Below are 15,000 nucleotides of genomic sequence, written 5' to 3'. Positions count from 1 at the left end.
GGGGCAGGTACGTACGGCCTCGACTGTAAAGGCGTGTGTGCGTGCGCCAACGGCGCGCGGTGCTACAACATCGACGGCGGCTGTCTGTGTGAGCCCGGGTTCCGGGGGCCCCAGTGCGGGGAGCCCATGTGTCCCCGCGGGACCTTTGGCCTCACCTGTGAGGGGACCTGCCTCTGCCAGAAGGAACACACACTCAGGTAAGACACTCTGGTAGTACACACTCTGGCACTGCACACTCTGGGAGTGCACACACTGGCAGTACACACACTGGTAATGCAGTGGTACAACACGCACTCAAGCTGCACACACTAAAGTACTGGGATGGCCTGGGGTCTTAATTAGAGGACGCCTCGTTCGTTATAACGTTGACGTCATAAGAATAACACCCTTAGTTGTTCACAAGCTTCCTCAATCATGTAACCAGTGTGCACCTGTGTTTTGATTGGCCAGCTGCCATCCAATGAAAGGCGAGTGCACATGCCAGCCAGGCTGGGCGGGCCTGTACTGCAACGAGACCTGCGCTCACGGCTTCTACGGCAACGGTTGCCTGGAGCCTTGTTTGTGTGTAAACAAAGGTGTGTGTGACGGCGCGACGGGAACCTGCGGATGCCCCCCCGGGTTTACGGTAAGAGGCACTGACGGTTAACGGTGAGGGGGTTTGAGGTCGCGTGTGAAGCCCAAAGCATACAAAACGGTGAATTTCCCCACATATCTGAAGCATGGCCAAAACACGAAGTAGCACCCTATTGTTCAAAAAGAGAGACTGTAGCGTGGCTGTTTTCCCCCCCCGCTCAAATAATAAAATAAGGATGCAATAAAGGATCAAGTCTATTATGGACAAGTATAGAATTGATATATGATCAATATTATATAAAATATTATAGCCGAGGGTTCCGGGGTGATCACCCCCCCCCCCCTTTTTTTTGTGTACATACGTCTTTATTGTTGTTGTATATCTTCTGTCTCGTGAAAAATACAATTTAATAAAAAATTCTCTAAATATATATATATATATTATGGACATTTTTCAATGATTTCATGGCTGTGGGCTTGGGGCTCCCAGACCCATAACTCAACAATAAGGTAATAATAATAATAATATATTTAATTTGTAGAGCACTTTACATTCAGAAATCTCAAAGTGCTACAGAGTTTAAGAGAGAGAAAAAATAAAATAAAAGGGTTTTTTAAAACATATAAAACATAAAAAGTCAAAGGGAAATTAGCAAAAGGCAAAAAGGTAGCTACGAGCCCCACAGTGTTCCCTGCCCGTGTCCCATCTGAGCGGCGGCAGTGAGCCCTGTACGATGGGCCGACTGAGCCTCGTCGGGCGGCGGTGTCTGAGGTCCGTGTGCCTGTGTGTCCCCCCAGGGGCCCCACTGTGAGAGCCCCTGCAAGAGCGGGGCCCACGGGAAGGCCTGCTCCCTGGAGTGTTCCTGCCTCAACGCCGTCGACTGCTCCCACCTGGACGGCGCGTGTTTCTGCAAGGAGGGTGAGTTCAACCACCGCGTGACCACCGAGACCGCAGGTCAGTCAGACCGCAGGTCAGTCAGACCGCGGCCAATCAGATTACAGGAGTAGCCAATACGTAATCCATCAAATAACGGGTCAGGATTTACTAATGACTAATTTACTAATTACAATTCTTTTCGTCTGTCTTTCTCTCTGTCTCTCAACTTGTCTGTCTCTCTGTCTCTCCCCTCTGTCTATCTCCTGTCTCTCTACCTGTCTGTTCCTCTTGTCTCTCTCCCTGTCTGTCTCCTGTCTCTCTACCTGTCTGTCTCCTGTCTGTCTCCCTCTGTATATCTCCTGTCGCTCTACCTGTCTGTCTCTCTACCTTTCTGTATGTCTCTCTGTCTCTCCCTCTGTCTGTCTCTTGTCTCTCTACCCGTCTGTCTCTCTGTCTGTCCCGCTACCCGTCTGTCTCCTGTCTCTCCACCCGTCTGTCTGCCTGTCTGTGTGCAGGCTGGCGGGGGTTGGACTGCTCGGTGCGCTGTGCCAGTGGCTCCTGGGGGCCCGGCTGTAACGCCACCTGTCTCTGTGCCAACGGGGCCCAGTGCAGCCCCGAGGACGGCAGCTGCAGCTGCAGAGCGGGCTGGCAGGGGGCGCTGTGTGACAAGCCCTGCCCCGTGAGTCCCAGCGCTATCTCTATCATCTCTATTATCTCTATCTCTAGTTAGAGAGGGGGCAGGGGGCTCTTACTCTATCTCTAGCGAGCTTATCTCTAGTTACAGAGGTGGTTCAGATCATATCTCTAGTTACAGAGGTGGTTCAGATCATATCTCTAGTTACAGAGGTGGTTCAGATCATATCTCTAGTTACAGAGGTGGTTCAGATCATATCTCTAGTTACAGAGGTGGTTCAGATCATATCTCTAGTTACAGAGGTGGTTCAGATCATATCTCTAGTTACAGAGGTGGTTCAGATCATATCTCTAGTTACAGAGGTGGTTCAGGTCATATCTCTAGTTACAGAGGTGGTTCAGATCATATCTCTAGTTACAGAGGTGGTTCAGATCATATCTCTACTTACAGAGGTGGTTCAGATCATATCTCTAGTTACAGAGGTGGTTCAGATCATATCTCTAGTTACAGAGGTGGTTCAGGTCATATCTCTAGTTACAGAGGTGGTTCAGATCATATCTCTAGTTACAGAGGTGGTTCAGATCATATCTCTAGTTACAGAGGTGGTTCAGATCCAGCTAGTTAGAGAGGTGGTTTAGATCCAGCTAGTTAGAGATATGGTTCAGGTCCAGCTAGTTAGAGATGTGGATTAGATCCAGCTAATTAGAGAGGTGGTTAAGATCCAACTAGTTAGAGGTATGGTTCAGATCCAGCTAGTAAGAAGGGTGGTTCAGGTCCAACTAGTTAGAGATATGGTTCAGGTCCAGCTAGTTAGAGAGGTGGTTCAGGTCCAGCTAGTTAGAGATATGGTTCAGATCCAGCTAGTTAGAGATATGGTTCAGGTCCAGCTAGTTAGAGGTATGGTTCAGGTCCAGCTAGTTAGAGATATGGTTCAGATCCAGCTAGTTAGAGATATGGTTCAGATCCAGCTAGTTAGAGATATGGTTCAGATCCAGCTAGTTAGAGGTATGGTTCAGGTCCAGCTAGTTAGAGATATGGTTCAGATCCAGCTAGTTAGAGATGTGGTTCAGGTCCAGCTAGTTAGAGAGCTGGTTTAGATCCTCATGTGTGTTGGTGTGTATTTGAGTGTGATCTCCTGTGCGTCTCGTTCAGATGGGCATGTTTGGACCGGGCTGCCAGAAGAAGTGTGATTGTATCAACGCCAATGGTTGCCAGGCGACCAGCGGAGGGTGTCGCTGTCTGCCAGGGTGGGGGGGTAAGAGTCCACCTTGATCAGGGTTCTCAATAAAAATTGCGAATTTATGAAGCTGAGCAGTTGGTTTTTATAAATGCTGTAAATGTAGAAGGTTTATTAACAAGAGAGCACTGTGGTAAATGTAACAAGGGGCAGAGCCATTGCCCCTGGTAAAGATGGTTACTGACTCTAGCCTATTGGCTCACCCTAGTTACCCTGGTAACTGACCCTAGTTATCATGATTATTTGGGCTAGTTATGATTTAATAATTTACTATTACAGTATATTAATCATTATTGTGATTTGTCAGGAGCCCGCTGTGGTGGGGCGTGTGTGGAGGGCCAGTGGGGTCCCCACTGTAACCACAGCTGCGCCCAACACTGTCCCCATGGCGACCGCTGCCACCCGGAGACGGGCGCCTGCGTCTGTCGCCATGGGTACTGGGGATCCGCCTGTGAGAAGAGTAAGTGATGAAACGGACTCCTAGGCAACCATATTATATATGCAGTATATATATATATATATATATATATATATATGTGTGTGTGCATATGTTATATCAATATATTGACATACTACCATATTAATATATGATTCATTTACTACGATGGTAGAAATGATAATATAGTACTATGGTAGTATAATAGATCAAGATGGTAGTTAGTATGATATTAAAGTACATTGGTAGTGATTACTGGTCGGGTCGTATTCTAGTCTATAGTATATATAACAGTGTACAGAGTACTACATATGTACTGTGTTCTCCAGCCTGTCCGCCTGGTTCCTACTCTAGTCTATAGTATATATAACAGTATACAGAGTACTACATATGTACTGTGTTCTCTAGCCTGTCCGCCTGGTTCCTACTCTAGTCTATAGTATATATAACAGTGTACAGAGTACTACATATGTACTGTGTTCTCCAGTGTCCGCCTGGTTCCTACTCTAGTCTATAGTATATATAACAGTATACAGAGTACTACATATGTACTGTGTTCTCCAGCCTGTCCGCCTGGTTCCTACTCTAGTCTATAGTATATATAACAGTATACAGAGTTCTACATCTGTACTGTGTTCTCCAGCCTGTCCGCCTGGTTCCTACTCTAGTCTATAGTATATATAACAGTGTACAGAGTACTACATATGTACTGTGTTCTCCAGCCTGTCCGCCTGGTTCTTTCGGGCTCCGATGCGCTGAGAGCTGCTCTGACTGCTCCAACAGCTCCTCCTGCAACCCACGGGATGGCCAATGTGAGGGTAAGAACCAGCCCATAATATACTGAATTATACATCATATACTACAATATGTACTACTATACTCCTTGTATACTACAATATACACTACTCTACCTATATACTACATTATATACTACACGCCCTAATATACTACATTATATACTACACTCCCTATGTACTACATTATATACTACAATATATACTATATACTACTACACATGATATACTATACAGTACAACATAGACTACATTATACATTATTAACTATACAGTATATGCTACATTCTACAATCTTATTATTGTTATCATTATTCAACATAAACTAAATGATATACCACGTTATACATTATAATACCAACCTCTACGTCTGACGCCACATTAACCAGTGCACGCTCCGTGTAACGCTTGCTCCGTGTAACGCGTGCTCCGTGTAACGCGTGCTCCGTGTAACGCGTTCTCCGTGTAACGCGTGCTCCGTGTAACGCGTGTGTGCAGCCTGCAGCTCCGGCCGCTTCGGTCCCTCCTGCTCCCAGACCTGCCTCTGCCCCGCCGGCTCTGGCTGCGACCGCCTCTCGGGGGAATGTCTCTGTTCTCCTGAGGACCACGAGGACTGCAACCGAGGTACCCCGACCCCAACCCCTGGTACTGTACTGTTACCCTGACCCCAACCCCTGGTACTGTACTGTTACCCTGACCCTAACACTGAGTACTATACCCTACTGTTACCCTGACCCTAACACTGAGTACTGTACTGTTACCCTGACCCTAACCCCTGGTACTGTACTGTTACCCTGACCCCAATCCCTGGTACTGTACTGTTACCCTGACCCCAACCCCTGGTACTGTACTGTTACCCTGACCCTAACACTGAGTACTATACCCTACTGTTACCCTGACCCTAACACTGAGTACTGTACTGTTACCCCGACCCCAACCCCTGGTACTGTACTGTTACCCTGACCCTAACCCTGAGTATATACTGTTACCCTGACCCTAACCCATGGTACTGTACTGTTACCCTGACCCTAACACTGAGTACTATACTGTTACCCTGTCCCTAACCCTTGGTACTATACCCTACTGTTACCCTGACCCTAACCCCTGGTACTGTACTGTTACCCTGACCCTAACCCCTGGTACTGTACTGTTACCCTGACCCTAACCCCTGGTACTGTACTGTTACCCTGTCCTTAACACTGGGTACTATACTGTTACCCTGACCCTAACACTGAGTACTGTACTGTTACCCTGACCCTAACACTGGGTACTATACTGTTATCCTGACCATAATACTGGGTTCTATACCCTACTGTTACCCTGACCCTAACCCCTGGGTACTATACTGTTATCCTGACCATAATACTGGGTTCTATACCCTACTGTTACCCTGACCCCATCCCTTGTTACTATTCCCTACTGTACTCCTAACCTTCATACCGGGTGCTATACCCTACTGTAGCCCTAACGCTAATACGGAGGGCAGACAGGTTACTTCCTCTCCGTCTCCCCCCTCCAGTCAGGGTGGAGTTCTCAGGGGGTGTGAGGGTCCCCGTCCCCCCCGTGGAGAGGGAGTCGTGGGGGGCCATCTCTGGCATCGTGGTCCTGGTCCTCCTGGTGGTGCTGCTGCTCACTCTGCTGCTGCTGTACCGACGGAGACAGAAGGCCAAGCACAACAACACCCCCACCGTCTCCTTCTCCACCAGCCGCACCACCACTTCTGAGTATGCTGTCCCAGGTAGGCAGGGTGGGGGGGGGGGGGGCAGGTGGGGGGGGGGGGGGGCAGGTGGGTGACAGATAGGCAGGGTGCTTGGGGAGGAGGTGGGGAGGGTGCTAGGACGAGGTGGGTAGACTCTTGTGGACACATAATTCAAGCACACATAATATAACCTTTATAATATATATATATATATATATATATATTAGTGCTGTCAGTTAAACGCGTTATTAACGGCGTTAACGCAAACCAATTGTAACAGCGTTAAAATTGGATCGTCCACATTTTTATATACAGGACGATCCATTTTTTTTGGATCGTCCTGTTTTGATAAGTATATGCCAATGTTGTTATCAATAAAAAAACATTTGCACAAGGTAAGCCGATGCACTTCTCCATGTTGATAAGAGCATTAAAATGAGAAAAATTAATGGGACAAAGAAATCAAGGGATACTTAGCATAGACATTTTTTTAACTATGACATTAATGCGATTAATCACGATTAAATATTTTAATCGCTTGACAGCACTATATATATAAAACTGCGTTCTGGCTGACAAACTGATAGTTGACGATGATGTGCTGTGTCCTGATTGGTTGAGCTCTTTTGCATGCTGATTGGCTGATTGGAAGCTTTGTGGTTGTCAGATGTTCCCCACAGCTACCACCGCTATTACTCCAACCCCAGCTACCACACCCTCAGCCAGAACCCCCCGCCACTGCCCCACCTGCCCAACCACCACCACCGCTGCATCAAGGCAAGTCCCACCTTCACCACCTCCAGCTTCTCCTCGTTAGAGATCAGGAGGAGGTTCTCCTCGTGAGGGATCAGGAGGAGGTTCTCCTCGTTAGGGATCAGGAGGAGGTTCTCCTCGTGAGGGATCAGGAGGAGGTTCTCCTCGTTAGAGATGCGGAGGAGGTTCTCCTCGTTAGAGATGAGGAGGTCCTCCTCGTTAGGGATCAGGAGGAGGTTCTCCTCGTTAGGGATCAGGAGGAGGTTCTCCTCGTTAGGAATCAGGAGGAGGTTCTCCTCGTGAGGGATCAGGAGGAGGTTCTCCTCGTTAGAGATGAGGAGGAGGTTCTCCTCGTTAGAGATGCGGAGGAGGTTCTCCTCGTTAGAGATGAGGAGGTCCTCCTCGTTAGGGATCAGGAGGAGGTTCTCCTCGTTAGGGATCAGGAGGAGGTTCTCCTCGTTAGGGATCAGGAGGAGGTTCTCCTCGTTAGAGATGAGGAGGAGGTTCTCCTCGTTGGCGATGAGGAGGAGGTTCTCCTCGTTAGAGATGAGGAGGTTCTCCTCGTTAGGGATCAGGAGGAGGTTCTCCTCGTTAGGGATGAGGAGGTTCTCCTCGTTAGAGATGAGGAGGTTCTCCTCGTTAGAGATGAGGAGGTTCTCCTCGTTAGAGATGAGGAGGTTCTCCTCGTTAGGGATCAGGAGGAGGTTCTCCTCGTTATAAGGTAGTAGTAATATATAAGAAGGTATAAGGTATATAATAGTGTATGTATGTATGTATGTATGTATGTATATATATATATATATATATATATATATTATAACATTGTGTATCATGTGTTGCTTTTGGGATGTCATGGTTACTTTCAGAACACCAATCAGCAGCATAACAGAGAGGGGCGGAGCCTGTTTGGTGCTGAGAGCAACGCAACGCTTCCTGCCGACTGGAAACACCAGGAAGCACGCGCACACCCAGGTAAACCACACACACACACTCGCATACATCCACCCAGGTACAACGACACACACTAACACACACACACACACACACATACATACACCCAGGTACAACCACTCACACACACACACACCCAGCTACAACCACACACACAGACACACATAAACCCAGGTACAATCACACACACAGACACACCACACACACACACACACACACACACACACACACACACACACACACACACACACACACACACACACACACACACACACACACACACACACACACACACACAGGTATACATCATTTTCTAGCCTTGCATTAATCTGATTTTTGTAATACAAATAACGTTTCATTATCTTTGTTTCCTGGTAAGCCTCAATAAAACTGTTTTGGTATTGAGTCTACGTATTTCTGCCTTTTACAAAATGTGACTCTAAAATAGGTTTTCTCTTTCAGGTGCTTTTGGAATCGATCGCAGCTATAGCTACAGTACAAGTCTGGGAAAATACTGCAACAAAGGTAGTATGTGCAAAACATACAGAACAAAAGCATCATTCTATTAAGTGCCAGTGAACTTATTTTATTTTAAACGTCCTAGTTTGTATTTCATTTTATTCAACATGCGATGTATGATCTATAATCGTGTAATTAAGAAAAAACAGGAGTGGAATCTTATGTTTTCGCTGGCCTCTGTTGGTCTCTTCCAACCAGTTTGTGGATGTTGTAAGCACACAAAGTAGCTAGGTTTCTTAGATAGCAATTCACCACAGTGTGTGTCACATTTAATCTACAACATCACTCATTATAAAAAAACATCAAAAGTATCTGAAAGTAGGTGTGGGTCGTAACCATGGGAATAAAACCTCCCAGATTTTTCCTAGAACTCTGCCCAAAAACGTTTTTTTCCTTTTGATTCATAGTGTTGGAATTCCGACTGAAACAGGGGGTTCACTTACACTTTAAATACAGTAAATACAGGCCTTTATTTCGAACGCCCTAAGGCTGTAGTTATGGTTGCGAGCCAGTAAACAGTTTGTTTCATGAGCCAATCAGTTGAACGCTTGTTTTAAGCAATGAGGTGTGTATGTGTGTGTGTTGTTGTGTGTGTTGGCTTGGGTGTGTCTTGGTTCATGTGTGCTGGTGTGTGTGTGCCGATGTATGTATTGGTGTGTGTGTTGGTGCGTGTCCTGGTGTGTGTGTGTGTGTGCGTACGTGCGTGCGTGCGTGCGTGCGTGCGTGTGTGTGTGTGTGTGTGTGTGTAGGAGTGTGTGCCGAGCTGAAGGAGGTGGCCAACGCCAGCAGCGGCTCCCTGAACAGCGAGAACCCGTACGCCACCATCAAGGACCTCCCCGCCCTGGACCCCGCCGGACCTCCGGAGTGCAGTTACATGGAGATGAAGGGCCCCGTGCAGCGAGACGTCAGGCCGCCGCCCTTTGACCCCGCCCCCTTCGACCCCTCCCCCTTCGACCCCGCCCCCTCACGCCGGAACACAGAACACAGCTGGACAGGTGGGTTCGAGCGTCCTTCTTATTATCGGTTCTTACCCCTCCTCCTAGGAACGCAGGGCTCTGATTATAGCTTTGGAAGCTGGATGTTTTTGCAGTTTTCGCCTGACGCAAGAATTCCGCTGCTCAACAGTCTTGGGTCTACGTCTTTTTTCTTTGTGACATTGTGCCACCGTTCCAAGGGGTGTCCTGTCCGTACTGTGTGTGTCGGGACCTACACTATCTCAATGCATGGCAAGCTGTTGTGTCATGTCCAGAGGGTGGCTCATGTCCCCGTGAGACCAACCTGATGGTTTCACCGAAAACCTCCCCTTTCCCGATGAAGATTGGTTTGGCCTTGCTCCTGCTGAAAACCAACTTTCGAAACCAACAAACGATAGCCCCTACCGCTTTCTGGGTTTCGAGGATTGGTTTGAACGGGAACGAGAGCAGATCCGGATGGTTCACTAGGTGTCTTGGGCCTCTTCTTGACGAAGTAAACTGGGATGCCCCCGAGAAAGACGTTGGCTAGATGGCAGCATGCGTTGCTCCATATCTGCATGCGTACCCCTCAGCGGTTCTCGTGCCCCATGACTTGTGCACCAACACACTGGTGTCTAACACCCCAGACACCAACACGCCACGACACTCGTAGGCTTCTCCGATTTCTGTTTGGCTCTTGACGATCAGGAACATGCTCCCTGCTCGTAAACGGCGGAATCCTTTAGTCTTTACCCCATCATGAAGGCATCACCTGTTACTTATTGACCCGTTTACTTGTGAAATGTTCCAAACAGGTGTTTCTGGAATGTTCCACATGATCCATCCTAGCATTATGCCGCCTCTGTTCCAACGCTTTCAGAACGGGTTGCACGCATCACATTTAGAATTAGCATACATTTACAAAAATCTTTTAGGTTGATGAGGTAAAACAGGAATTAGAATCCTGTTTGTGCTGGTTTCAATTCCGTAAAATATATATATATTTTTTTTTTCAGAGTACCCAGAGCCAGACACCCATAGCCACTACGACCTCCCTGTAAACAGTCACATCCCCGGACACTACGACCTGCCCCCAGTCCGCCACCCCCCGTCCCCCAGTAGGAGGCCGCCCCGGTGACCAGGGGACGACCAGGAGGAGGCAGGGAAGACCAGGACGACTCCGGGGGACGACCAGGGGAAGAACGACAAGAGACTAAACCAGGACTATACCAGGAGGTGTTAGCCTTCGTGTTACGTGACCGTATAGAATGCCGTCGGTCTTCTTCACGTGGAAACAATGGGATTTAACACATCTGGACTTCATTTTTTTTTTTTTTTTAAGTTTGAAATTGAGTTTCAAAACTAATAAGCACAGAAAAAGTACCTTAAAATCCACGAAGAGCAAATATACGAAGACATATTTTTGTAATAGCAACGGCTGTGCCCGTTGCGCGTCACGCAAGCTCACTTATGCCTAACACTATATCTGGCATCCCTATGGTACCGCACATTCATAATATACAATCGGCCGTCGCCATGGTTATAAACGAGTTACCTTGTTCCCCGTTACCAAGGTGACAAGGTAAAGAAATTGTTATTGGGGATTTAGAAAAAGTTACCCAAGGGCTTCTGTCCACAATACGAGGGGAGAAGCATTCCGTGTCGGTGTTTTTGAACCGATTCATCAACAGTGACCCCCTCTGGAGGAAGCTTGTACTTCTTTTTACCGCGAGAGACCTGAGGTCCAGTTACCAATAAGACTTGAATCATTAATCAATAACAATTAGTTATTTGAGAACGTCCACCCTTTATATATATTGGAGTCTATTCTTCTAGACACCTGTATGATGAATAGTGTCTATTAATCATTGACATTTTAAGACATTTCCACAGTATACTAGTCCTAATCCAACACGTGATTATTGCAGCATCTTTAACATAAATTCTTGGAACACATCTCTCGCGACCATCTGGAATGGACCCAGAGTTGACCATGAAGCCTCCTGCCTCTAATCCCATGGAGGCCTCGATTTGAGCTTGAAGAGAAAAAGGACTTTCTGATCGCTGATTTCGTATGTGACTGCAAGCAAGCGATGTGTTGTATATAGTGTAAATAAAAGCCACAGCATTTTCCCTTGTTTTCCTGCTCCCTCTTAACTAATCAATAAGTGCAATCACAACAATGGACAACTGTATTTTCTTTATTTTGCATTTTTCTTAAAAAATCAAAAGCCCCATGACCCCATGGTTGCAGTTGTATGACTTTTCACTGTAACGTGAAATCCATTTGAACAAAAAAAGAACCTGAGCTGAATCAATAGATCTTTATCTACCCATTCTCAAATTAAATCTTTCCAAAAAAGCAACCTTGCCAGGGATAGACTGCAATGTACTTGGTCATATTAATGTAAACACAAGCAATGTAGCTCCAAAGAAACATGCATACTTTGAAAAAAATACAATTTTAATGCTCTTTTTAAATGACAAAATATTGAAAATAGTTTCATTTTTTTTAGAGTGACAGGATATAGCACAGTATTATATTGACTGGTCATTTCACAAGTCTTTAAAGGCCCTTCACTCGACCATGGCTACTCAAACCAATCTAGCTAATGGTATAAAAGTACAGTACAAATGCAAAAGGTGTAAACATAATGAGAACTGAAGAATGACTTGTAGAATCAGTTAAAGCTGCCAGACAGTATATAAGTCTCAAAGTCCGAAAGCATCCCCCTAACCCCCACAAAGCTCTAACCATTTAACAATCTCACCATAATATTTAACCTTTACCCTATCATGAAAGCTCCCCAACACACTAGTCACATGACCCGGTGCTGTCCATTTGACCGATAGCTCCTCCCCCTAGATGCTCCATGACGGAAACAACCTAGTTAGCGTCCGTAGAGATAATGTATAAAACACAAGTATAATATAAGAATATATTTTTACTTCCAAGTATAGAGAAGTAGACTATTTAAATGAAAGATGCTTTTCACGTTACCACGAGGACCACAATTATTAATTGATACCGTTATTTTGTTACATTTAGACTTTGGTAACTCAACAAAAATATCCAGCTTGGATCCTGAGTAACATAAACTTCTGGATCAGACCTTCCAGAACCATAATCTAATTTTCAAAAAATACATTTACTGTTACTAGCTTTTTACTGCTAGGTATACAGCTTACCTTATCGTCAAACTACAAGTTTTACTATTCTCTAGTAAACCTTTAGAGGTACATCCTCAACTTTATGAAATATTACTCAAGCTTTCATTTAAATTTAGTTCAAGTTACGTTTTTTAAACCTAGATTCACTTCACAAACAAGAAAACTTTATAAGAAAGAAACTTTAGTACAAACTCCAGCATATTTTTTTCGGTTGAGGAAGAGGAGGGTCTCTACATGACGCAGCATGACTCTGCCTTTAGCACCCCCTGGAGGTGAACAGAGACGAGGCGGAAGAGAGTAATAAAGGAAAGTTAGTGAAGAAAGAAATAATCGTACATAACTGACTATAGAATAACCCTAAGAAACCTAACCCTTAATATATAAATAAATAGTACATTCACATATAGACATACAAAAATAGTAAATACAGGTGTCCTTAAATATAAGACATGTATACATTTATCATTAGGTCCGATAAATAATAGATCAGATATCATAAATTAATTCATAAATATATAATAAATAAATGAATCCAACATAATCTGAGATCTATAATCGAGTAAATACACACGTCAAAAGTGTATTTATTTTGCAATGTAAATGGTAAAGTTGTATAGTAAAGTTAAGTTTTGGAAAGTAATGTAAAGCATGCTTAAGCTTTACAGTACTAAAGAGTACTGTAAAGATATAAACAGCTCTTTACAGTACTTAAAATATATAAGTTTGTTAAAATACAGTTTAGCACAGTAAAGTTCTGCAAAGTATCGTTAAGAACAGTAGAGTATGCTATTGTTTGTAATGCTTGAGCTGATTAGCAGAGTAGCCTACTGTATTATAAAGTACAGTTAAGTACAGTGAAGTATGTAAAAGTACGGGTAAGTAGAGTACAGAAAAATACAGTAGTATGTCATCGTACATTACAATACGTAGTAGACTATTGTAGAGCATAGTAGACTACACTAAAGTATAGTAGGAAAATGTAAGGTATGTTAAGAAGGAATCATCAGCTACCTGTCTGCTGCGTTGGTTGTTACCAAAGATAAATGATTGTCCAACCATGCCCTCTGGCAGCCCGCCGCCGCCGCAGGAGTCGCGTTCGGACGGCTGGCCGCACGAGTCACAAATGACCGTTCTGCTGCGCAGGTAGTACTCGTGAGCGCCCTGCAGGGGGCGACAGAGCAGCACTCACAAACCTGAACCGCCTTCAGATCAGCCAGAAGGAGAGAGAGTAACATACCTCCTCCTCCGCCTCCTCCTCATCGTCACCCTCCTGGAACAAGGAGCGGGTCACCTTCCTCATCGCCATTTCCTGGGCAAACAGAAGGTCGTAGAAAGGTCAGGTCACAGGAAGTGAGAGAGAAGAAGGAGGAGAGGAGGAGGAAGCAGAGAGTGAGAGGACGAGGTGTAGCGTAGGATGAGGAAGAGGAGCTGACCTCTCCACCCGTGTTGATCAGCAGGGTCTCCATCATGTCCCCAGTGCCCCAGGACGTCTGGGTCTTCCAGACCAGGTCTGTGGGGGGGCTGTGGACCCCTCCGCCTCCGGATGACCACACCTACAGGGTCAAAGGTCAGAGAGGGTAAGAAACAGACAGGCAAGCAGACAGATCTGTCTATGTGAAGTTCTTGTTTGTCCCGCAGACGACCTGTTAATTAGTTCAATGCCGTTCGGAGCAGCCATGCCTGGCGGGATTACAGCAAATCAAACCCCCCATAAAGTACAGAACCGGCTGCAAATCAATTTCCACTTGTTTGTATTGCTCTTCATCACACTCGAAGGCTTCAAAGGCAGCATTATGAGACACCCCCTAATCAAACCCCTAATTATCAGAGGGAACGTTGAGCTGGCCAGTGCTGACTGGCAGAATACACACACAAAGTAAATGGTGGTTGTTATTTCATACTCATCGTATGACTAGCTGGCCCTCAGCCGATCCGATAGTTACAGTACTTGCGCTGCACTATGTTTAGTTATTAATCAATGTCACAAACAGCCGAGCCATCGGCGAGATTCAGTTCAATGTCCTGCTGGACCTTGGTAAATAGTGATACTAATCGTCACAATATCAGCGGCATGAAAACAGCTCTCCAGCGGACAGATAAAAACGAAAAAGCTGCATTTTAGTTGAGTGTTGTTTAGTTACTTTGGCATCGTTCAGGTACTTTAGTTGCCTGTCGTTCAGTTACCCTAGGGTCATTCTCTTACTTTAGTTGCCTGTCGTTCAGTTACCCTAGGGTCATTCTCTTACTTTAGTTTCATGTCGTTCAGTTACCCGAGGGTCATTCAGTTTTTTAAAAGGCATGGGCTACTTTAGTGTCATTCAGTTACTTAAGAGTTACTCAGTTACTTTAGTTTCATCTCGTTGTAGTGTCATTCAAATACCGAATACTAGAGTTGTTTAGACA

The 15,000-nt window shown here is 45.6% G+C and overlaps 2 protein-coding genes across 2 annotated transcripts in view; one reads left to right on the top strand and one right to left on the bottom strand.

The window, feature by feature from the left end:
* pear1 (platelet endothelial aggregation receptor 1) overlaps positions 1 to 12,380 on the top strand; it is a 27,767-nt gene extending 15,387 nt beyond the window's left edge. Inside the window, exons 9-22 of the mRNA XM_056603148.1 lie at positions 1 to 197; positions 451 to 625; positions 1,372 to 1,492; positions 1,966 to 2,129; positions 3,237 to 3,339; positions 3,629 to 3,781; positions 4,480 to 4,575; positions 5,050 to 5,175; positions 6,071 to 6,289; positions 6,918 to 7,027; positions 7,870 to 7,975; positions 8,417 to 8,479; positions 9,223 to 9,468; positions 10,443 to 12,380. The exon at positions 1 to 197 is cut by the window's left edge and continues 16 nt beyond it. Of these exons, the coding sequence (XP_056459123.1) occupies positions 1 to 197; positions 451 to 625; positions 1,372 to 1,492; positions 1,966 to 2,129; positions 3,237 to 3,339; positions 3,629 to 3,781; positions 4,480 to 4,575; positions 5,050 to 5,175; positions 6,071 to 6,289; positions 6,918 to 7,027; positions 7,870 to 7,975; positions 8,417 to 8,479; positions 9,223 to 9,468; positions 10,443 to 10,564 (2,001 nt within the window). The 3' untranslated portion in view covers positions 10,565 to 12,380. The remainder of the gene's footprint in view (positions 198 to 450; positions 626 to 1,371; positions 1,493 to 1,965; positions 2,130 to 3,236; positions 3,340 to 3,628; positions 3,782 to 4,479; positions 4,576 to 5,049; positions 5,176 to 6,070; positions 6,290 to 6,917; positions 7,028 to 7,869; positions 7,976 to 8,416; positions 8,480 to 9,222; positions 9,469 to 10,442) is intronic.
* Positions 10,588 to 15,000, bottom strand: part of LOC130392597 (lamin-A-like) — a 15,094-nt gene continuing 10,681 nt past the window's right edge. The window contains exons 11-14 of the mRNA XM_056603151.1: positions 14,031 to 14,150; positions 13,835 to 13,906; positions 13,609 to 13,758; positions 10,588 to 12,863 (exon numbers count right to left, since the gene is read on the bottom strand). Coding sequence (XP_056459126.1) covers positions 12,828 to 12,863; positions 13,609 to 13,758; positions 13,835 to 13,906; positions 14,031 to 14,150 — 378 coding nt within the window. The 3' untranslated portion in view covers positions 10,588 to 12,827. The remainder of the gene's footprint in view (positions 12,864 to 13,608; positions 13,759 to 13,834; positions 13,907 to 14,030; positions 14,151 to 15,000) is intronic.

Source organism: Gadus chalcogrammus, chromosome 11 (assembly GCF_026213295.1).
Source record: "Gadus chalcogrammus isolate NIFS_2021 chromosome 11, NIFS_Gcha_1.0, whole genome shotgun sequence".
Taxonomy (NCBI): domain Eukaryota; kingdom Metazoa; phylum Chordata; class Actinopteri; order Gadiformes; family Gadidae; genus Gadus; species Gadus chalcogrammus.
This window is presented reverse-complemented; position numbering and strand designations above follow the sequence as displayed.